The sequence below is a fragment of the Cavia porcellus genome, unplaced genomic scaffold (genome assembly GCF_034190915.1).
Source record: "Cavia porcellus strain 051 isolate PalLab524CR breed Dunkin Hartley unplaced genomic scaffold, mCavPor4.1 scaffold_31, whole genome shotgun sequence".
Lineage (NCBI taxonomy): Eukaryota > Metazoa > Chordata > Mammalia > Rodentia > Caviidae > Cavia > Cavia porcellus.
In genome coordinates this window covers 37,891,458-37,914,550 of record NW_026947514.1, presented here as the reverse complement: position 1 = coordinate 37,914,550, position 23,093 = coordinate 37,891,458, and the positions used below count along the sequence as shown (strand labels likewise).

The 23,093-nt window shown below is 38.1% G+C and overlaps 1 protein-coding gene across 3 annotated transcripts in view; it reads right to left on the bottom strand.

Moving 5' to 3' along the window:
* The window catches only part of Ppp2r5e (protein phosphatase 2 regulatory subunit B'epsilon), a 165,729-nt gene that overhangs the window by 26,979 nt on the left and 115,657 nt on the right, over positions 1–23,093 (bottom strand). For all 3 annotated transcript variants that reach the window (XM_003472326.5, XM_013155274.3, XM_063240998.1), the window contains exon 5: positions 16,908–17,000. In XM_003472326.5, the coding sequence (XP_003472374.1) occupies positions 16,908–17,000 (93 nt within the window). The remainder of the gene's footprint in view (positions 1–16,907; positions 17,001–23,093) is intronic.

Genomic DNA, 23,093 nt, shown 5'->3' with positions numbered 1-23,093 from the left:
TAAAGGAAACCTGAGGAAATATCATTCCTGGTGTCTTAGCTTTTGCAATTATTGATCTAAAACAAATTATCCGAAAGCTTCTAGCTTTCAAATTTCACTGGGCCTAGCAAAAACATGGTAAGTTCCTTGATTTTATCAAAATGGACATGCTGTCTAGGAGTAATTTCCTTTTTCACGATTTCCTACACAAGAAGAAAATTATGAAATGCATCCCTGACATGTCGCTCAGCAGAAATACTGTTAAAGATTGAGTCCTGGCCATGGTAAGTGTTGACCACTGGCTTACAAAAGGTAATCATGCAAGGCCAGCAGTAATTTTGTATTGTGCTCATAATGATATTGTAAGAGGACAGCTAGCGAAATGGTGTCTATGCCTGGAAGAACACAACACAAGGGATATAGAATTCTACAATACTGTAATGGAGACTTTTTTGTTATAAGACATAAGATCAGAAAAAGTGATTTCAAATACTAGTGTCAGGGCACCTTGCATGGTGGGGGCAACTTCTAGTTTCATATAGTTCTTTGTTAAATCCAGTCATTCAGTTTCACAGTATTATACATCAAGACTTTTATGGTAGGAGCAGCAAAAAATTAAGACTATATTTTCAAAGACGTCACAAATATAGTGAATTATATAATGGCTCATGCTCTTAATTTCTGGCAGTTTCAAGCACTTCTTGATAAGGCTGAGGCCCAGTGTAATGTTTTACTTACATACAATAATGTCTGGTAGCTGGCAGAGGACAAGTCCTGGAAAGATGTGTAGCCTGCTTGGATGAAATTAGGCTGTTCATGAATGAATGCATGGCTCACTAACATGGCCTATTTTAACCTCATGATCTTTATACATTTTACACTACACTTCAACATGCTGAACAAAAAACTACAAGTTATATAAGGAAAATGGCAAACAGGATGTTTTGTAACATGAAAACATTTGAGAGAAAATTGTAGGTTTGTGAAAGAGATCTTGAAAGTGGGTGGTTGAAATATATTCTAAATCTAAAAATGTATTTTGAAAATTCTACAAAGGAGGAAAAATAAAGAAAAGAGAAAATTCTACATTTGTAGACAACTCTACAAGCCATCAGGAAATATACAAGGAATTTTTCAGCATTATAGCAGGTATATACGAAGAACACATTTAACCCAAACAGAAATACATGGACTAAAACTCAAAGAATAGAAAACAATATTCCAATTTAATGGGGAACCAAAAACAAAGAGTGACCATCCTATTTTCAAAAACAGCAATCAGAAGACGCAAAGGAGGTCACTACATATTGGTTAAGGGAACAATTCAACAGGAAGAGATAACAATTATATATGTAACACTACACTCAGTTTCATAAAACAAACACTACTGAACTAAAAGAGCAGAGAAGCAAGAATACAATTATATTGGGGGTACTCAATACCTCACTATCAAAACTAGATCACTGAGAACAATAAAAAAATCAACAAAGAAATACCAGAATTGAACCAACCCTTTGAACAAATGAACAAAATAAATGTCTAGAATATTCTGCTCAATAACAGAAAAAAAAAATCTCTTCTCCCCCAAAAGAGAGACATACTAGCTAACAAAGCATACATATTACATATTGTAGTCCACAGGACCTGGAATTTAATGGCAAAAGAAACCACAGAAATTAGCAAACACATGGAAATTAACCAACACACTCTTGAAAAAAAAAAAATGAAGGATGAAATAAGGCAGTTTCTAGATTAAACAAAAATGCAGAATTTATGGGGCTCAATGAAAGAATTCCTAAGAGAGAAATTACTAGCTGTGAACGCTCACATCAAAAAAATACAGCAAGCCCAAATAGCCTAACAATGTACCTCAAGGTCCTAGAAAAACAAGACCAATCCAAATCTAAAGCTACTCTAAGGAAGCTACTATAAAGATCAGAGCCAAAATCAGTAAAATAAAGACAAAAAAAAAATCAGTAAATCAAAGATCTGACTCTTTGAAAGAATGCACAAAACAGAAAACACTTACCCAATCTTATCAAAAAGAGAGAGAGAGAGAGAGAGAGAGAGAGAGAGAGAATATGAATATGAGAAAATCCAAATCAATACAATCAGAAATGAAAAAGGTATAAACTTATAACCCTAACACTGGCTGAGGTAAGAAGATCCCTGTGCATCTGAGGCCAGCCTGGGCTACACTGTGAATTCAATGCCAGTTCAGACTACAGAGTGAGATGCTATTTCAAACAAACAAACAAAGTGAAATCACAATGGACACTGGCAAAATCCAGAACACTATTACCAACTCTTTCACAAACTTGTATGCCCACAAATTGGAGAATTCTGAAGAGATAGATTCTTAAGATACATATGCATTACTAAATGTGAACCAAGATTTAAAAGCCCTAAAATATCCATTAACCGGTAATCAAATGCAGCAACAATAAAAAAAATACCAACTAAAACTGGCTTAGGTCCTGATTAATTAAGTAATAGTATAGAAATTTTGGGAACGCCAAATACTCCTGAAACTGTTTAATGAAATGAAAAGGATTACTCCCAAAGTCATTCCTAGAAGTTACCATTATCCTGATGCCAAAACCAGACAATGATTCAACTAAAAGAAGAACTGCAGGCCAATGTCTTAAATGAACGCAGATACAAAAGTTTCCAACAAGATACTGGCAAACATAATGCAACAAATCAGCAAACAGATCATACAACATGACTAAGTAGGCTTCATTTTAGGAATACAAAAATGGTTCAACACATGTACGTTGATTACAATAAATATAATCAATCATACAAACAGAAGCCAAGGCAAAAAAAAAAAAAAATCACTTGATCATCTCAACAGACACAGGAATAACCTTTGGCAAAATCTAACATCCTTTCAAGATTAAAAAAAAAAAAAAAAAAACACTGAAGAAAATAGGCAAAGCGCCTTATCTCAATCCTGATAAAAGTCATTTATGACAAACCTACACCAATAACATAATGGGGAAAATTTGAAAGCTTTTCCTCCAAAATAAGAAACAAGACCAAGTGTCTACTGTCATCACTCTTATTAAATACAATAAAATATAAGCAAAAGTTATCAGGCAAGAAAGAGAAATAAAAGGAGTATGTAGAGGAAGGAACAAAGTCTAGTTAACATTGTTTACATACAATTCTCTACATAATAGACCCATAAAAATCTATGAAAAGATTCTTAGAATTACTAACCAAATTCAGTAATGTACAGGATATAAAAATCAATATATAAAAATTAGTAGCCTGTACACTAATATAGATCCCACTGAAAAAGAAATTAGGAAAGAAACACCATTCAAAATAGCACTAAAAATAAATGGTTAGGAATTAACCTAATAAGGGAAGTGAAAGTCTCTACAATGAAAACTACAGCACTCTGAATAAGGAAATCAAAAAGGACTCACAAAATGGAAAGGTACCCTTTTCTTCATGGGTAGGTAAAGTCAAAATAGGTGTACTTCCAAAACTGACATAAAGATTTAATCTAATATTTATTCAAAATTATAACAGCATTCTTCACAGAACTGGAGAAAACAACCCTAAAATTTATATGGAACCACAAGAGACTCAGAATAGCAAAAACTGTCATGGGTAAAAAGAGCAAAGGGGGAGGAGCCACAATTTCCAACTTCTAGTACAAAGCTACAGTGATACATGGTAGTGGCACACAAATAGAAAGGTGGATCAAAGGAACACAACAGAGGAAACAGAAACAACCTCAAGAACATTCAACTATTTTATCTTTGACAAAGGGGCAACAATATACACTAGAGGACAGACAGCCTCTCTAACAAATGGTACCAGGAAACTGGGTACCCATATGCAGAAATTGCAACTAGACTACTATTTCTTGCCATGTATTGAACAAAAATCAAAAAGGACCAAAGACCTCAATGTTAAAGAAACACTTAACCTGCCAGAAGCTAAGAGGTAAAACTCTTGAAGTCATAGGTAATATATGGCAGAGGTTTTTTTCAACAAAACTCCAGTCTACACAGGATATAGTACTGAGAATCATCAAATGGGAACACATAAATGAAAAAAAAAAACCTTCTGCACAGCAAAAGAAACAACCAATACAGTGAAAAGACATTCTACAGAATGGGAAACAATTATCAAGTATTCCTCAGATCCTGGACTAATATCCAGAATATATAAAGACTTCAAAAAAAATTAGGCATCCTAAAATAAAAGACCCCATATCAGAAAATGAACATGTGAAATAGACACCTCACAGAAGACAAAGTACAAATAGGGAAGAAATACATTAAGAAATGCTAAACAAACAAATCAAAACAAAAAAATAAGAGTTTACCTTACTCCAGAAAGAATGGCCATCATCAAGAAATCAAAAAAATAAATGTTGATGAGTCTGCTGGGGCGGGGAGGGGAGAGTCCTTCTACATTGTTGCTGGGAACGTAGACTTGTACAAATACTGTGAAAATCAGTATGGAGATTTCTCAAAAAACTAAAAATAGAAATTCCATTTGATCCAACTATTTCCCTTCTGGGGAGCTTTCCAGGGACTCTGGGGAGTTAAAGACGTCATATTGCACTGATACATGCACATCCACGTTCATACCAACACAGCTCATAATAGCTAAATCTTGGAAGCACTCTATATGTCCATCAACAGATGAATGAATAACGAAACTGTGGTATTTATACACAACAGAGTACTACTCTGCCACAAAGATAAACCTGAGTCACTTGTAGGAAATGGATGTACCTTGAGACCATAATCTTAAATTACATAAACTAGACACAGGCTTAAGTAAATACCACATAGTTTCTGTTATGTGGGAAACTCAAGTTATAAATAGCAAAATAAAAGATCAATAATGGAAAGTATGGAGATAGATCTTTCTCAAATGGGAAGGGGATCAAGAGATCGAGGGGGTTAGCGGGGGGAGGGAAAGGAGATGAGAAAAGGAATTAACACGTGTTACATGCATGCACTAACTCCCCAACAAGCAACCCACACATCATGCATCACAAACATGTACTAATAAAACAAAAATACAACTCAATAAATCTGCCACCCTTTTTGAATGACAGTAGGCAAGTTCCTTTGGCTGAAAACAAACTTAGAAACTCGTTTGAATTTTACTGAGTTTTTAAAAATAGATTCATCATCACTAATAAAACAAAACCAATGTCATTTTAACAAAACTTCAAAGGTCTATGACAGCACACAAATGAAAGCAGACTTCTATCATTACTTGAAAAGGTATCAAGATACCTGTAAGCCTGACTTCAAGTGATTAAGTTATGAGACTGAGCCTTACCGCAGAGGCACCATTCCACGCACAATAATCAAGTGAATGTGCTTTGGTTTGCTGCTTTTGAGTAACAGAGCTGTGAACAAATGAGTGGACACATGGCAGGAAGCACAAACTGAAGGACAGTCTTACAAATGGGCAGGGAGACAGGACACAATTTTTGGCTTCACAACCCCATTCATCTGCCCATCCATGCAACCATTTGTGGAAGAGATAAGTTATTCTGAATAAATACTTATTGTGTATCTCCTAAGAGTCCGCCTAAGGACATAGTGCTGCGGTTACAATAATGAGCAAGACTACATAACAGGCTAGTCTGAACTGCAGTGAGACCCTGTCGCAAAGAGACCAAAAAAAAAAAAAAAAAATAGAAAGTTGGTTTAACCGGGAAGGAAACACCCAGGTAGTCTGGGATGCTGTAGAACGCACCACAGACCTGTCTGCCCTGTGTGAAGAAGTACAGTGACTGGGAAGACAAACAGAGGGAGCAGCGCCCAGGCTAGCACACACAGGAAGAGGGAGACAGTGCAAGATGCACTAGCTCTTATCACTACAGGGCTACTGAGGAAGAAAAGATTTCCGTGGCTCAAAGTCCAAAAGCAGAGCATTGGCCCAAGTGCACAGGCCACTCCTGACCATATCACCACACTATATCACCATGTGGGAGTAAGCAAGGGATCATATGTCCTTCCAGGAGCAGAGAGGGACAGACTGATACCCACAAGGCCTTCCAAGAGCACAGCCCAAGACCAAATAACCCAAGAGCAGGCTATGAGATCCCACCCCTGCAAGGCTCCACAGCATTGCCCTGCACCATCATCTTGGGTACTGAGAGTCCAATTCCAATGGACCCCAGCAACACTTACTCCACACATAAAACATGGACGTGTTCACTGCAAACTGCATAGTACATACACTCGCCAGCAGCCTACCTGAATAGAATATGCATTAGCACACCTGCAATCTCTCTGCCTACTTAGCAATGAAATAAGTAAGTATATACTGAAACCCTCCCACATGCCAGGGATTGTCCTTTTTGCTGTGTATAAACAATGTCAAACAAACTGGGAGCTCACTAAGGGAGGCAATGAGCAAGTTATCAATTTATTTCCACAGGGACACATTTACCTGCCAGAGAAAGACATGTGGCTCTAATAGGCCAAGAAAAAAAGGGAAAAAAAGTACCAGATGGACTCAGTTTCTCTTTAACTATAGTTTGCTTAAAATGATGTACCTAATGCACCCATTCCGTTACGTGTTAACAGAAATAACCTTTTAAGTTCTAGCTTTTAATTTGGCTTTTATTTTTTAAGTGTTGCAAAAAAGCTTAATGAGTAATTTGCAACTAACAGAGATTTGAGGAATTATAATGTTAGCAAAACTTTAATCAATTATGCAATGTTTTGTAAAGAGTTGAATAAAAATACAATTAAAAATTATTTAGTTAGGTAAAGTTTCCACAGGTTCTCAAAGTAAATGTATTAACCAAGGCTCTAACTTTAGTCATTCACAACAAAGCCACAATAATTAACTGCATCATGTTCTTCTAGAAAGAGATGAACTGCATTACTGAACTACTTTTCTGCTGCTCTTGAGAACACGCTTTTGATGTATGAGAATGAGAGGAAAGGAAAGAATGTATTGTTAAAAGGAGGGAGGGGAAAAGTTCTCATTTCCAACACACACACTCTCCATAACGCAGCATCTATAAATGCCCCGGTAGACACTGCCATCTACAATAGACAACTTGTTAAAGAAAAAGCTGGAGAACTCCAATGTGATTAAGAACAAAGACAGAAGGGCTGGGGATTTAGCTCAGCGGCATAAGCACCTGCCTTGCAAGCAGGTGGTCGTGAGTTCGATCCCTGGTACTGATAAAAAGGGAAAAGACAAAAAATAAAAAAATAAAAAAAAAAAGAACAAAGACAGACCTGTCAACATGCTGACTCCAACGGTTAAAAAAAAGAAATCAGCTTTCTTAAAACTAATAAGTATCAACTGCACAACTGTTTAGTATCTCGTCGAACTTCATAGTAAATCTACAGTGAAACTAGGAGGAGAATTAACATTCTCCCATTTAAACAAAGGCCTGAACCTCTGTCCTGAGAGATAACCTCCCTGAAATGACAGTGAAGTTATAAAAATGGAAGGAATCCACAGAGCAGGAAGGATTGGGAAGCAGATCATATATATGTAAAGATCTGTCAAAATGAGAGGTGGGCTGGACACGGTGGCTCATGCCTGTAATCCCAGCACTTAGGAGCTGAGGCAGGACTGCCATGAGTTTGAGGGGAAAGCCTGCCTGAAATACATGGCTACACCCTATGTCAAAAACTTAAGAGAGACAGAGACAGAGAGAGGGGGAGGGAGGGGAAAAAAGGGAGGGAGGGAGAGAGAGAGAAGCAGATGGCCAAAGGTAATATCTTAGGTTTCCTTTTTCCTCATTCTATTTGTTTTTTCTATTCTGTCCACAGGAGAAAAGCCAACAAGTATGCACATTCATAGCAGACAATCTTAAAAATCTTAAGAATTGAAGGCATCAGCTATGTTTGATGGCCAGGATGTGAGAAGTAGCTAAAAACAGGTAGATCTGCTGCATGTTTGTAGAAGTCAAAAGACCTCGTAGATGTGTGTCCCAGGCAGGGTATGAAAGCTTTATAATCTAAGACCATAGACGATGGGTGAGCAAGTACAACTCTTAGAGCTTTCATATTTTGCTAAATGAAGCTTTTATTGAAAGACCAGCATTAGCCTTACATAACCAAAGTGAGACCTTTTCAAGCACTCTCCTGTAACTAAGCTCCCAATTTTGGAGAAGGCAGCAGATCTGAGAGTCTTTTTTTCAGAAACCCAGAGCCTAAAGGCAAAAGACCCATAGATATACTAACATCTAAGGGCAACAGCTACTTAGCATCACTCGTGCAAATATAATACATATACATGTTTACCTGGATGTTCTAAGTTGCTTTTTTGTAAGTACGAAGTCAAGAATTCCATTCTAACATGAAAGACAGAGGCCACAACGTTGGGGGGGGGGGGGCGCAATGCAAGGAGACAACTGCAAAAATGAAACCTGTACTATCCTTGGAGACGGAGCAAATAGCTTGAATCCCCAAACCAAAAGCAGAGTGCTACTCCAGATAAATATTCAGAAACCAAAAGTTTTTAAAAATCAAAAATATAACAGATTCAATTTTCAGCAGAACTTGAATATTAAAAAGAGTATGGGCTGGGATTTAGCTCAGTGGCATGAGCGTCTGCCTGACAAGCAAGCACAAAGTCAATCACTGGTACCAAAAAAAAAGAAAGAATGAATAAATTCACCTCCCCTCCCCGAAAATATAACCAAAGCTCAAAATCAAGATACAGACAAGAAAACTACAGAATCAATCCCAAAGTTTCAATATATGAACTGGACATAATCCAGAAAGACTTGGAGATCAAAAAACAGGAAACGAAGAAAAGGAAATAATGTGAGCTCAATTCAATGCAGTTCTCCAGGAAAAAAATATAAATGAAATTTTAATATATTGCCTAGTCATTGTTGTGCACATAAATGAACAGAAATCCACATTAAGGTGCATCTCATAGAAGTTTCTGGAGTTAGAAAGAAATACCTCAAAAGCTTGCAGAGAAAATAGGTCACTGTAAATGACAAGCATTCTGCCAACAGAGGTCTTCTCAATAGTAACACTGCCACTGCAAGTTCGAAGTGAACAACCAATGCCTTAAACAGCACTAGGCAGATGGAGAAAATCACACATAATGTCAAAATGTCAAGTAAATAGATAGAATAAAGGTGTTTTCAGACAAGCAATCTCAGAAAATGTAGATTTCTTTCAGGTTTACTCAGGACATATTATAAAATTTACTTCACCAAAATGAACAGAAAAAGTTAAGCAAAAAGATAGGGCCCATTAGAGAGTAGCAAAGGGAAGTCTCAGAAAGTCCACTTACAGTCTGACGTCACTGTGTCAATGAGAGAAGGACCAGGGCTGCAGAAAGGAGGCTTCCAAAATGAGGAGGGGGAAAAAAAGGAACTGAGAGATAACCTGATGTTTGGGCCATACCAAGAGGACCTCAAAGAATCAGAGGATTAACTAGTTACCAAGATGCAGGAAAGCAAGCAACGTAAACAGTCATTCTCATATTGAGCAATCAACTTTGAGTTAAACTTGGTGAAGCAACTATACTGGATATGGAGGAAACTACAGAGACAGATGTATAATGGCTTATAATAGGAAATCAATACATGGAAAAAATCCAAAATGAAAAATCAAGTCACAGCAATACTGTTTGGAAATACAAAAATAAGTACATAGAAAAATCTAAAAGATTTGAATGTGGTTACCTCCAAGAAATAGAACTTAGATTAAGAAAGAATGAAGCAAAGGATTGTTACTTTTCATTATAAACCGTATTATCTGAACTTTAAAGTAGGTAATGTTAATTAAAACTTCTTAACTGTCATTAAAAGTTCTCAAGAAAGAACTCAGTAGTCCTCTATTACTAGAGGACTAGAGAAAGTAGAGAGGCTAATTTTTTCCTCTTAAGCATTCCACCTAATTCAAGTAAACCTTGTGATTTAAAATGTTAAGACAAGCCATTTGGTCAGTGTTTTAAAAAGAGGGCTGCCACACTAGGCAAACACACTAGTGTGATGCAGGCAGAATCTAGCACACAGTCCAGGGAAGCACGCATGTAGTACTCCTTGCCCAGAAAGCACTAAGATTTCCTAGACAGCAACAGCCGCGCAATAACCCAAGCCTGGGGGCCTTCCACGAAATGGGACCAGGGGTGGCACCTCACTCGCATTCCTGCGGAACTGGATGTGGACTACGAGTCACTGCTGTGGCAAATCCCTCTGCTAAAGTTTCTGGACTAAGTTTGTAACAGCACAGGATGAGGTGATTTGTTGTTAATTGCTAAGAGCTATCTGCTGAAATTCTAAGTACAGACACATTTTGTGAACATTTATTTGCTATGGGCTTTGAGAGAGAAATGTAAACGTTGACAGATTTAAGGAACTTGTTTAGAAAATATAGTGGTTCTCTGTATTGGAGCTGAAGCCTCATGGGATTTAGTTCAGTTTAGAACTTAAAATTTGTTAACAGCTTGGTTTCTATCATATTCAATTTGTCTTGAGTTTTTTAAAAACAAAGTAACAAAAGGTCACTTTTAAGGACAGGGTAGATGACTTGTATGATTTGCATGGTAATTATAGCATCTTTAACTACAAAGGTAAAGAACAAATTACTAAACAGCAATCTCTAGCAGTACATATGTTTATGGGGAACTTCAATTGTGTGTCTCTTAGCAACCACTGACTGTTTTTCAACTCACACAGGGGGGTTGAAAGCAATCTCTGGAAATACATAGCTTACCTCGAGCCACAGTAATCCACCCAATGAAATAATGTGACGTTTGGCAATTCATTTGTACCAAAGGTAGGGGAAGACAGATCACTCAGAAATCAGTTTCCTAGCCAATGCAGATGAAAAATCTTTATTGAGAACACAAAATTGTTCTAAAGCTGAGGCAAGTCTGCAGCTCACAGTTACAGAAGGTAGTTTACCAAGATACCAAAGCCTAAAGTCAACATTAGCATAAGCACAAGTGCAATATGCATTGAACCAGCTTTAACAAATGTCTGACAGCTTCCTTGTATAAAGACTTGGATGAATACAAGAAAAATTCTAAAGGCTATACAAATCCAGATTTAATAAAAACCACAATGAAATTCAAGTTGGCTAGGCATACTATTCTTAAATAAAAACCAACAAAGTCCTTCAAAAAAAAAAATCCAAAACTCTTGCATTAAAAATCAGCTAAAGAGGCTATTTTGTCTGGCCCTCCATGGCCTGGACTTCACTTCTCTTAAAAATCTGAAGGCCCAGCTAAACTTGGCAGGCCCACTCGCCCAAGGCGACTAGCTGTGGACCAGTCTGCAGCAGGACCCTGCACTGCAGTAGGACCCCTCCTGTCACTCCTGGAGACTGCATCAAGTGCTGTTCCTCTGTCCCCTGCAGATGTGTATGTGCCAGCCCTGGTTCTCAGACATAATAAACATTCACTTCCAACAAGCATTGGAAGAAACTAATGAGTAGAGTTGAGTTGCTGAGAATCCAGGGAGCAGGAAGCCACAGGGAACATCCAAGAGGCAGAGAGCCAGTGAAGAGCCAAGGAGTAGAGGTCAAAGAGCCCCAGTGATTTTTAAATCCGAGTTCAAATAATTTGTGCTGGGCATAGTGGCGCATGCCTGTGATCCCAGCACCCTGGAGGCTAAGGCAGGAGGATCACTGCAAATGTGAGGTAAGCCTGGGCTACACAGTGAGTTCAAGGCCAGCCTGAACTACACAGCGAGATCCCGTCTCAAAAAACCAAAAACCAAAACAAAACGAATAATTGTAACAAGTGAAAGAAGACATGATAGACAACCAGTATGACTTTTAAGATTGAAATTATTAATCAAAATAAAACTAAAGGTTCTCAAGACAAGAACTGATCTTAATAAAAGAGGTGCAGATCAGCATGGTTTTTGAACCCTTACCCTGCATGAGAGAAACTGTTTCCCCTAGGTCCACAGAGAATATACGGTTATTATCATAGGTATTTTGTATCTACCTTTCAGATGAGGAAACTGAGACACAGAGGAGTTATGTAACTTGTTCAAAAATATATATATACATACATATATATATATATATATATAAAATAAGAAACAGTGCAGCCTGAATTCAAAACAGTCTCCACACTTAACCACCAATCTATACTGCTTTCCTGATGGACACAAAAACTGCATGAGAAAAGTCTCTGGAGACCACACAGGAAACTTTCTTCCCAGCTTCCTATTTTACAGGACACACCCAAATGCTGACAGGAAGGAAATGTAATGAATATCAGGAGTAAGAGAATGATGTGGTCCTCTGAAGACTATAGGAAGGCTACTACACAAAATCAGCAGAGTTTATGAAAAATGCAGAGCAATGACATGAGAACACACTTGTAACTGAACCTTTTATAATTCTTTTATGACATTAATACTCATGTTTAAATGCGAAAATAATATATATGCACAGTGTGATTAAAATATATGGTGAATGTCTAAAAAATTTTTTTAATTACAAAAGATACACTGCTATTAATCCCCCTCAAAACATTTCTCCTGGCTTCAAATACAATCTGTCATTGTTCTTGCCACTTGGTAAAGCAGTTCTAGAAGTCCCCTTTCCTGAGTGTACTTAACTGAGCTGACAAGGCTGCTTCAATGTCCTACATCAATTCAAAATGTTTACCTTTTTGGGAAAGGGTTAGAAATCACATGATGCAGATCCAGTAAATAAACTGGATATAGACACACAGTTAATATTGACAAAAACACCCCAAACATCTGTTCAATGCAGTGTTATTAAAAAATACAGTGAATGTTTAAATTAAAAAACAGACACACTGCCCTCATCTCTCTCACTAGGAACACATTTATTCCACAGTTCTTGACAATGTGTTTTAAAACTTCAAACATCTGCCATCTTTTTCTATTACCACTTATAAAACAGAAACTAATAATTATCACACTTATGATACATGATGATGTAATCATACCCCTCTAGGCAATTAACAAAAATTTGCTCTATCTCCCTCTCAAATTGTTAATGCATATTGTTATGGATGAAAGCATCACCCAAAATTCAGGTTTCCTGAACTTCATCCCCAGTGCTCTGCAATGAGAGGCAGGCCTCGGAGAAGGGTGCTGGTCCTGAGAATCCTGCCCTCAGGAAAGAACTACGCCGACATACAAAGTCACCATGGCAATGATCCATACTTTCTTGCCCTTGTGCCCTCTGCCTTGGGAGAACATGGCAAGACAGCCCTCACAAGATGCCAACACCTTGAACTCAGAGTTCATAGTTTCCAAAACTCTAAGAAATAAATGTTTGTTCTTTATAAAATACCCACTCTCCGGCACAGCAGGTCCCTACCTCCAGGACAGTTCTGCCTGCAGTCACCCACAGTCAACTGTGATCTGAAAATATTCAATTCCAAAGATAAACAATTCACAAATTTTAAAGTACATGTCCCTCTGAGTACCATGAGGAAATTTTCCAGTGCCCTGCTTCATCTGTGCTGGCTGTGAACTACCCTAGGTCCAGCATATCCATGCTACATAAATGAGAAGCACCCACTAATCACGTAGTAGCCAGCTAAGTTATCAGGCCAACTGTCCCTATGCACAGTTCTTACACGCAGGGTCAACATGAGGGACTAGGGATACATCCCTGCCGGATAAGGGAGAAGTAGAGCATTCTGTTACAGCAACAAAACCAACCAAGACAAAATGGAAACATCTCTCTTCCTTAAAATCACAGGCACAGGCTCAAAAGCTACCATGTTCTACAGCGCACGTGCTATACTTACTGGATCAGGAAAAGCCCCATCACATTCTTTTCACTAACTGATGAATACTGTACTACATCAGTCATGACCAACCTAGAGCTTTCAACAACCCAAACAGTCCGCGGCAGCACATGTGCCATGGGGCCACCATCACTGCACTGTATGAATGTCCTGAGGAACAGTTAAGTTGCTCTCAAACTTATGATAAGTATTAACAATATCTGTGTATGTTTATCACTGTGGACTCAGCTGATTCTTACTAAAACCTTGGCTCAAAACTTGCTAAGAGTACTGTAGGATTTGCATGCATAACACTTAAACTGACTTACTTTACATATGTATGTTTGGGCTTCTTTATTGGTTCATTTTCTCACGGGTTTTATGGCAGACTCAGAAAGATGTTAACCAAAGTGTCCATTACATTCCAGTCTGCCATTCCAACACCACAGTTTTAATTAAGTACCATTATAGAATGCTTTATTATAATTTTTTTGGAGTGCTAAGGATCAAGATATTTTATTATTTGATAATTTTCACAAAAATTTCATGAAATCTGAAATATCAAAAAAGCTATGAAATTTTAATCATAATTGCACTAAATACATCAATGAACTTGGAGATTATATGGATGTCTTTATGGTGGTGAGCTTTCTCCTATAAAAATACATAACATTTCTGCCCTTGAATCTGCTTTGTAAGATTTTATTAAAAGTTTCGTGTATATTTTAAAGTTTTATTTCAAGGCTAGGAATGTATTCAGTGATAAGAGCACATGCTTAGCATGCACAAGGCCTTGGTTTCAATCCTCACCAACCCCCAGAAAGCCCTGTCAGGTGTGCAGAGCAGGGGAAGGGGCCACCTCGGGGACGGGGACACATGGGCCAACGGCAGGGCTGCAGGCCGGACAGGAAGAAACAGCTGCAGCACGAACTCCTCGGGCTTTGAAGAGGACCCGAGCCAGCACCAGCCACGGGAAGTCAGTGGGAATGGAGGCCTGATACGTGCAAGGCACTGGTACCCATCATTGCCAGCAGACAAAAGTGTAGAGAAAGGAAGCACAGGAAAGGTAAAAGTTAGAAAAACAAAAAGCACAAAACATAAACCATGTCACTGCTTACACATGATTTCTTATCTCTGGCAGAAGTCTAGGACTGATGAATAATCCTGTGGTTTACAGCAGGTAGGGCAGGATCAACACAGGAGCCCCTCGAGTGCACCAAAGTGTCACATAGCAGGTGAAGGAATTCCCTTTTATAATAAAATCAGTTTCCAAATGCAGGGAACACTGTAAACACGAGGTCTTGGCTTTTACATGATCCAGCAGCTATGCTATGCTCTCCTTACAAGCGGCAAGAAGAACAATACTGTACTACAGTAGATCTCTAGTTGGCTCAAAGACAGAATTCAAGGACCATAGATAAATGAATCTGTCTAAAGTAGAGAATTTCTAAATCCAAAGCATAGGCCTGTATCAGCCCTGGCTACTTTTAATGACTGCCATCAGTGACTTGGATAAGGTCAAGAGTTAAAAACACTGAAGCAGGTCACAGAGGTTGTTAAGATGCAACACACATTATATAAGGTAGACAAGAGAAAAAAGATGTCAAATCCTCTGTGCAGATTAAAAACAAAATAAGCTGTATAATTACATTAAAACTAGGGGAAACGTGGCTTTATTACAAGTGCATAAGGTCAGTAAGAAGTCAGTTCAGGCCACAACTCAATAGGAATTGGTAAGAAACTCTGTGACTCTTCTGTAAGAAACACAGTCTCTCCAATGAGCAGGAAGCCTAACCAAGCTGTGCTGGCCTGACCAGGCTCTGGGCTCTGTTCAGACATATGCTTGAGATAGACATCTCAAAGACGGGGAAGGCTTCAAACTCTGACAAGTGAAAAGGGGTGGATGGAACAAAGGATTTGATCTCAGGCGGCGCTTGTGCTGCTGACCAGAGAAGGGCGGCAACCAGCAGCACAGTCCCAGGCCCTCCAGGTGTGGCACACAGCTGGATGGTTCCCCTATGGCCCAGGGGATGGGGCACACAGGTTTTCTCCAGCACTATCATTCCACCCAGCACCCAGGAAAGGCTCCAAAGCACCTCTCCTACATGGGCTAACATCTGCACTTGCATTTGGTGTCACGTGGCCACTGACTCAGTGGTACAGAAGCTATTACAGCCTCAGCTGTTTGCAGCCGCCTGCCTGGGTGCTCGCATGGATTGAACCTTTTTTTTTGGATACTGGAGACTGAACTCACAGCCTTGCACTTGCCAGGAAGGCACTTACACCACTGAGCTAAATCCCCGGCCCTGATTGAGCCCTTTTATACAGCGATGTTTTCAATACCAAAACACTCCAAATATCCACTAGGATTCATCCTCTCTATCCAAAATTCTAAATTTATTGATTTAATTAGGGAAGAGAATGAAGTCATCATGGTTATCAGCCTTTGTTCTGGTGAAGAAAGAAGATCAATCTTCTGCCAATGTAATGTTTTTAATTTGAAGTTCTGTTTAGTGGTTTATAAGGAGATTAAGATATTGTTTTCCAAGTGAGGCACCCCACATGTCACTTAGAAAGGAGCTCCAATATGCTAATTTGGCTCGTGTCCATTTTTAGAAATAAATGAGAGTGAGACATAAAATTTAGTGCTGCAAGAGTGACCCAAGTACAGTGCTATGAAAAGAGGATGTCGTTTATGATTATAAACAAGTCAAGAAAAATGTGTTCCTGAAGGAGTTCCAAAAATAGATTAAATCCTTTCTAGAATATTTTAAACTAATAAACTGAGGAATTTTGCCAGTTTTCTTATTTCTATCATTAAAGGTTAGTTACGCTCTGTAAGTTTGCCTACCGAATTTTAATAGATCTAAAGTTCTTTTAAGAATCTTTACCCAAATGTAAGTTTCAAACCTACATAAAGAGCCATACAAACGAGTTATATGAATGAAAATTCCTTTATAATTTACTTTAAGAAAGAAAACTATGGGGATTTGGACATTTGCATTCTTGGCTGTTTCAAAGGTAATTAATTTCCATCACAAATAAATTAAAGAGGCACCTACTACATTTAATGGGCAATAAGAACTAATGTATGTACACAGTTGTTGACAAGATGACAGAACTGTCAGTGTGACACTGTTTTTAAACAAACACCAAGAGAAAATGACATAGAGTTAACAACTTTTAGCAAAGAAAAGCAAGCACAAGAATCTGCTTACCTGCAATACGAATTTCTGATCTATGTACTTTTTGGCAATGCTGGGTTGGAATTCTTGGCTTTCCAAAAATCGTATGAAAAATTCATATACAAGCTGCAACAAACAGATTAGAGTTAACTTCAACTTATAACTCACTAAGCATAATATTAAAAACCACAAAGTTTATTATACTAAAACAGAGCCTAGGAAACTAAGTTTTAATTTCAGTGAGCCATACTAGTTTTTTATTGTGACTTACACTTGTTATTCTTTTTTAACTTTCAAAAAATAACTATTAGAAAATATGATCAAACAAAGCAAATAAAAATTCCTTGCAATCTCATTATTAGAGACAATCACTGTTAATATTTTAATATATACTTTTATAATATATCAATATATGAAAATATCTTTATATAGTTTGACATACTATCTTTGTCATCTAAACAATATACTATGAATAACTTAAATCAACATTAAGGCATCATTCTTAGTAGCTATAAGTAGTTTATTATACAAAATTTATAATATTTCCATTATTTATAATTTAACCAATCTCCTATATGCATTTAATTGTGTTCTCAATTATTTCTCTATAAACTCATGCTACAATGTACATCATAGGACATACACAATATGTACATTTTCAATTATTTCACTAGTAATTTCACTAGTATTCCACTAAATGTGGAATTGCCAGACAAAACATCCAAACATTCAGGATTTTTGATACTAAACTGCCAAATTCCTTTCAAAAAGTATATTACAATTTACACTCCTCCAAGAAATACATGTTAGTATAAGTGAAAGTTAGCAGCAAGAATATTCTAAATACTTTCATCTGCAAAGAATCAGTCTCAAATAACCTTTCTGATAAACAATGGGGGATCATTCTTTCTCTCTGAATAATAAATCTGTGTTAAAAGCTACAACAGATCCTGGTATATACTCTATAATACTATTATCAAAATCGATACGTTTAAAAGACTGGAAAACTGGAAGACTATATCTATTGCTTCATAATCTTAACACATTAGTTTCTCTGAAATGTTTTAGTTTTATAATAGGGATGATAATCCCTAAATTAAATGTGATATTACAGATAACACCTTTTAACAGTGACTTCATAGTAGGTACAATCACTGTCATACTGCCTAAAATAGCACTTGCAAATGTTAGTCTCTCTCACTCACACTCTTTTGGAGGAACCCCCCCAGGTCATACTTACACATGATATATATTTATATACATATACTGTGCATCTATATACTACATACATAATTATACCACATATATTAGAAGAAAACTGAGAAACATTTCATTTTAAAACAAAAAAAATGTATTATATGTTAATATAAGTGGCATAGTTTTGTGAAAAATAACTTGTAAAAAAGTTACTGATAAAACAAGCACTGTTTTCTATTTTAGTGAATTTCCTTAGTGGCTGGTTTAACAGAAGGCAGATTTTCATCTGCTTCTATACTCAATCTCTTATGATACACTGGCTTGGCTGAAGAATCTAAAGAAAATCAAGTAGATCTAATAGTTGGAGAAAAGGAAAGCATTTTAATGACCTTCTCATAGTTGTGCATATTCTTTGATACTATGCTAAAACTCAACACACTATCATTTCTTAAAGATAAGCTGCAACACAGAATCTGAAACAGTACCAATGAATTCTTCACACTTTTACACTGAATCCAATGGTCTGTCTTGCACTAATCTATCATCCCCCATACGCGTTTCCTAACATCACTCACTTGCCACCTGTGAAGTATGGCTCACCGAGTTACAGATTCAGGCCTCCTAAAATCCCAATCCTAAATTTTGCTTTGAAATTCTAATTCTACCAGTGGTAATAAATACTAACAATTGGTTTCCTTGTTTGCTTTAGAAAGCAACTATTTGCCAAATACTGAAGTCTTAGTAACCATGTCTCATGGGTTGGTCCTGTTAAGTAAAACTGCATTAAAAAATAAAGAGCCCAGCTAGTACAGCACAAGGGCCTCTCTGCACACGCCACTTGGGCATGCAGTCCATGTGAATGGGACACACTAACCTTTTCACCACGTGCAATATTTTCTCAGATGTATGCTCCAGGGTCAAATTTTAAAGAAGTTAGTGATTTTTACTGCTCTTTCAGGACCCTCCAACTGAAACTGGCTTTTGGAATGACAAGCACACAGCAGTGAGGAATACGAGGACTAGCTGGCCCGCTGGACTGTGTGCCTTGATTCCTGCCAAGGCAACAGCATTTATTTTTAGTGTATGTTTGCAATTCTTAACAATTACATTTGCTTTGGAGAACTGGTATATATATACATATCCCATGAACATTTTTAACTTTAACGCATTGCTTTTACACCCAATACTGAAATTGGTAAGAAGGCAATCAATATGGCCAAAAAGAAAATAATATACTACTTATTATACTGTACTATTATCAAAGCAGTTTTGATCTTGAAGCTGCTGCGAATCAAGATTAAGGGCCCCCAAGGGTCTGCACATATTAGTATCTTACACCTACCCTGTGATTTCAGGCTCTAAAGAATTGCCTTTGCCAACCTGCATTTTCACTTTGAAATTGCCTAAATACAGAAAAACTTCTTTCTTATTAATCTGGACCTTGCCAGCCAGGTTTCACGTGTTGTTTTCTTGGTGGCAATAATGCCTGAGTCTTAACAATTCACGGGTTGACTTCCGGGAGAACATGGCGGACAGATAACAGCAACTACCGGAGGCTCTCGGAAAGACTCGGCTCAGAAGCCAGGAATAGTGCGGACTAAGGAGACATAAGCAGGTGGAGATATGCTATGCTGACTCAGGAACGAACTGGGCTGAGAGAAACCAACTTGGAATGCAGTCCTGGTGCTAAAACAGGAACAGAAAAGCCTCGGTGTGGAGGCTGGACCCCGCGCCATTGTAAGCTGCGATTTGGGTTTCCCGCCGCGCGGCGGCTGGCTGCCTCCACAGCGGCTCAGCAACGAGAGAGACGCACAGAAGCTCTGAGAACGGCAATCTGCGAATGGCAGGGAGGCGTGCACTGACTTGTGGTGAGGTGAGTGAGAGAAACTGACACTCTACCACAGTTTGACTCCAGCAGAGGACTTTCTGGGCCCGAGCAGTCCTGCGGGAGCAGGGCGCGGTGGCGACTCCAGCCACACATACCCCTCTCGGGCGGGATTGGTGAAAAGTGCCTGGCCTGCGTGACGCTGCCGGTGGACCTGGTAGGCTGTCCCAACCCAGATCCCAGAGCCTGATGGTGGCCGGGAGGGGAGACGCGTAGGCTGCCTGGTCTGTAACTCCCTGGTGCGCAGCGGTGAGCAGGAACACCTAACTGGCGCAATTCGATCAGGCTGTGGCTGACTGGGAGAGAAGCTGGGCCTCTTATGTAAGCTTGCATATATAAGGAACAGAGAAGAAGAGGCAGCATGGGAAGAGGCAGCAACAAGAAAGGCTCCTCGGCCCCCAATTCTGAGAAACAGGCAATAGCAGACACCGCACCATTACACATAAGGCACCATATAGAGAGCCTCATAGACCAATTCAGGAATGAAGTTATCAACGACCTGAAGCTAGAAGTATGCAGAATAGTTAGAGAAATGCTAAGTACCACCCAAGAAAAAACAGGTGGTGGAATGGAAGAACAGAAAAAGAGGGGAGAATTGTTTGATGGAGAAAACAGAGAAAGCATAGAATACGTGAAGCAGGTTCAAAGGGACTACCAAGATACTAAGAAGTCTATAGAAGACTGGCATAACAGCTTGAAAGAAACTAAGGACAGACTATCTGAACTGGAGGGCAGACTTGTAATATGGGAGAATGAAATGAAAAACTTCTTAAAAATAACAAAGAAACAAACAGCAATAATACAAAGACAAGAAGATGATAAGAGGAGCCATAACTTAAGGATTAAGAACATAAAAGAAGAAGTAGGGACACAAACAAGTGAACTACAAAAGCTACTCACAGAAATAATCCAGGAGAATTTTCCTAATTTAGCAAAAGGTAAAGATACTCAGATGTATGAGGCATACAGGACCCCAGCTACCTACAACCCAAACAGAGCAACACCCAGGCATATAATAATAAAAATTCCAGAAATTCAATACAAGAACAGAATATTAAAAGCTGTAAGAGACAAGAAACAGATCACTTACAAGGGAACACCCATCAGAATTACAGCAGATTTCTCGGCACAAACCATCAAATCACGAAGAGCGTGGGGGGAAATAATTCAAGCTTTGAAAGATAATAATCTCCAGCCAAGACTGAGATATCCTGCACAACTGTCCCTGGAAATTGATGGAAAAACAAGGTGCTTCCAGGATAAAGAGGAACTGGGGGTATTTGCAACCACCAATTCAGCTCTACAGAGAGTATTGCAGGATATTCTAAAAAAAGAAAAATACAAAGAATCCAGAAATAATGGCAGAGAGGCCACAACAAATGGAGCAGAGAACAAAATGAAGAAGACAAACTGACAGCTACTGACAGAAAAAGAGCTCAACAGAAATGAGGCAGAGAAGATTGGATGATAGGAACAGCTATTTTGGAGAAAATGACATCTTAATAGGTAATACTGATTTAGTATCATCTTGTTTTGAAGTCTCATCTAGCTTTTGTCCTTCTGTCTCCAATGGTCTAAATAGGTTGTATCTTACTGGATTTTATTATGTACGATAGTATAAGCAAAAACCTTTTAAAGACAAGGAGATTATACAGAAACCATTGTTCATTTTCTGTTAGTCGATTCTAAATTCTCTGTAATGCTGTCATTCTCTTGAATGGTTTTACATTGTTTTGATATACTTAATGCTACAGTATACGAAGTTGTACTCAAGGATTTCAAGGAAAGAGTCAATATGGTAACTACTTTTAGGTTAGGATTATCTGGTGGTGAAACACTATTCTGCTTAAATGGTTATGTTTTGATCTGCGCTGTTTCGTTGTTATGCCCTCTTTTATCTCAATCTCCACTCCATTATTTACTTTTTTATCTTTATCCTTTTAATTAAAGGAAAAAAATAGCAGGATATATTATAGTAACCCACTTTGACTTTTCATTACCTTGATTTAAAGCCCTGTATTACTCTCACCATCTGGTTTTTAACTGATGTTCCCCTATTCTGTTTTGCTGGATAGTATCAGGTTCGAAAGTTTAGGCATCAGCTGTGAAGATAATGAGATTCATTATAACGCCCATTCTTGTTGCCTTTTATCTACTTTTGAAGACCTACAATGTCTCCAAAGTTTTGGTTTTGTCGGTTTTATTCTTTACTGTTTTGTTCAATTGTATTATAACTAACGATATAGTCAATTCTATTAGAGATAGCGGGAGGCATTATGGTAACCATTGTTGATCACCTTGTATTATGTTTTTATATTATCTATTATGTCCACCCTTTTGACTTGACCGATTCTGTTCTGTTATGTCACATTTGGTTTTACTCTCTTCCAAAAAAGTAATAAGAACCATGGGAGCAATGAAACCCAAAATGTGTAATAGTCATGGTACAAAAGAGAGGAAAAGAAAGTGCTCCAAACTATATAACTGCATGTATATTTAAGTGTATAAGATAGAAAATGATATCACAGAGTTTTATTGGATCAATGAACAGAACTGTTTGCAGTATCATTGATGGAATGTCCACTTTACAAGCTTTAATTTTGTGACTTGAACAATTATTTCTAAGATGACAATATATAATCCATTAACTATTGATTTCCTACTGTTCATTTTTTTTTCTGTAAATCTGTATAACTTGTACCCTTTCCCTGCTTTTTTTTTCTTTTCTCCTTAAATAAAATTTAAAAAAAAAAAAACAATTCACGGGTTGGTCTTCCCTTACTACACAAATCTTCAAACAGTGTCAGCCCTAACAAACAGCCTTTTTAAAGTGGGTTTCTCTTGCTCGAGACCGCCATCTAGCAGAGCTTGTTGGCTCGCAGGCTGACTTGGCCAGCAGGACTCTCCACAGGGACTGGCAGCAGGCTCTGCCCCTGCAGGCCCTTCAAGGCAGCTGCAGTCTAAACTAGTGTGGTGGCAACAGTTCAGACAGCTTATCGATTAGCGCTAATGTGCTCTGAGTTGAAGAGACAGATTATACCTCTGAATCAAAAGTCTCCCTTGAGTTTCTAAAGGGAAACACTGGGGATGGGGGAGGATCCGTTACAAGATCACATAAATGAATTCTCTAAGAACAT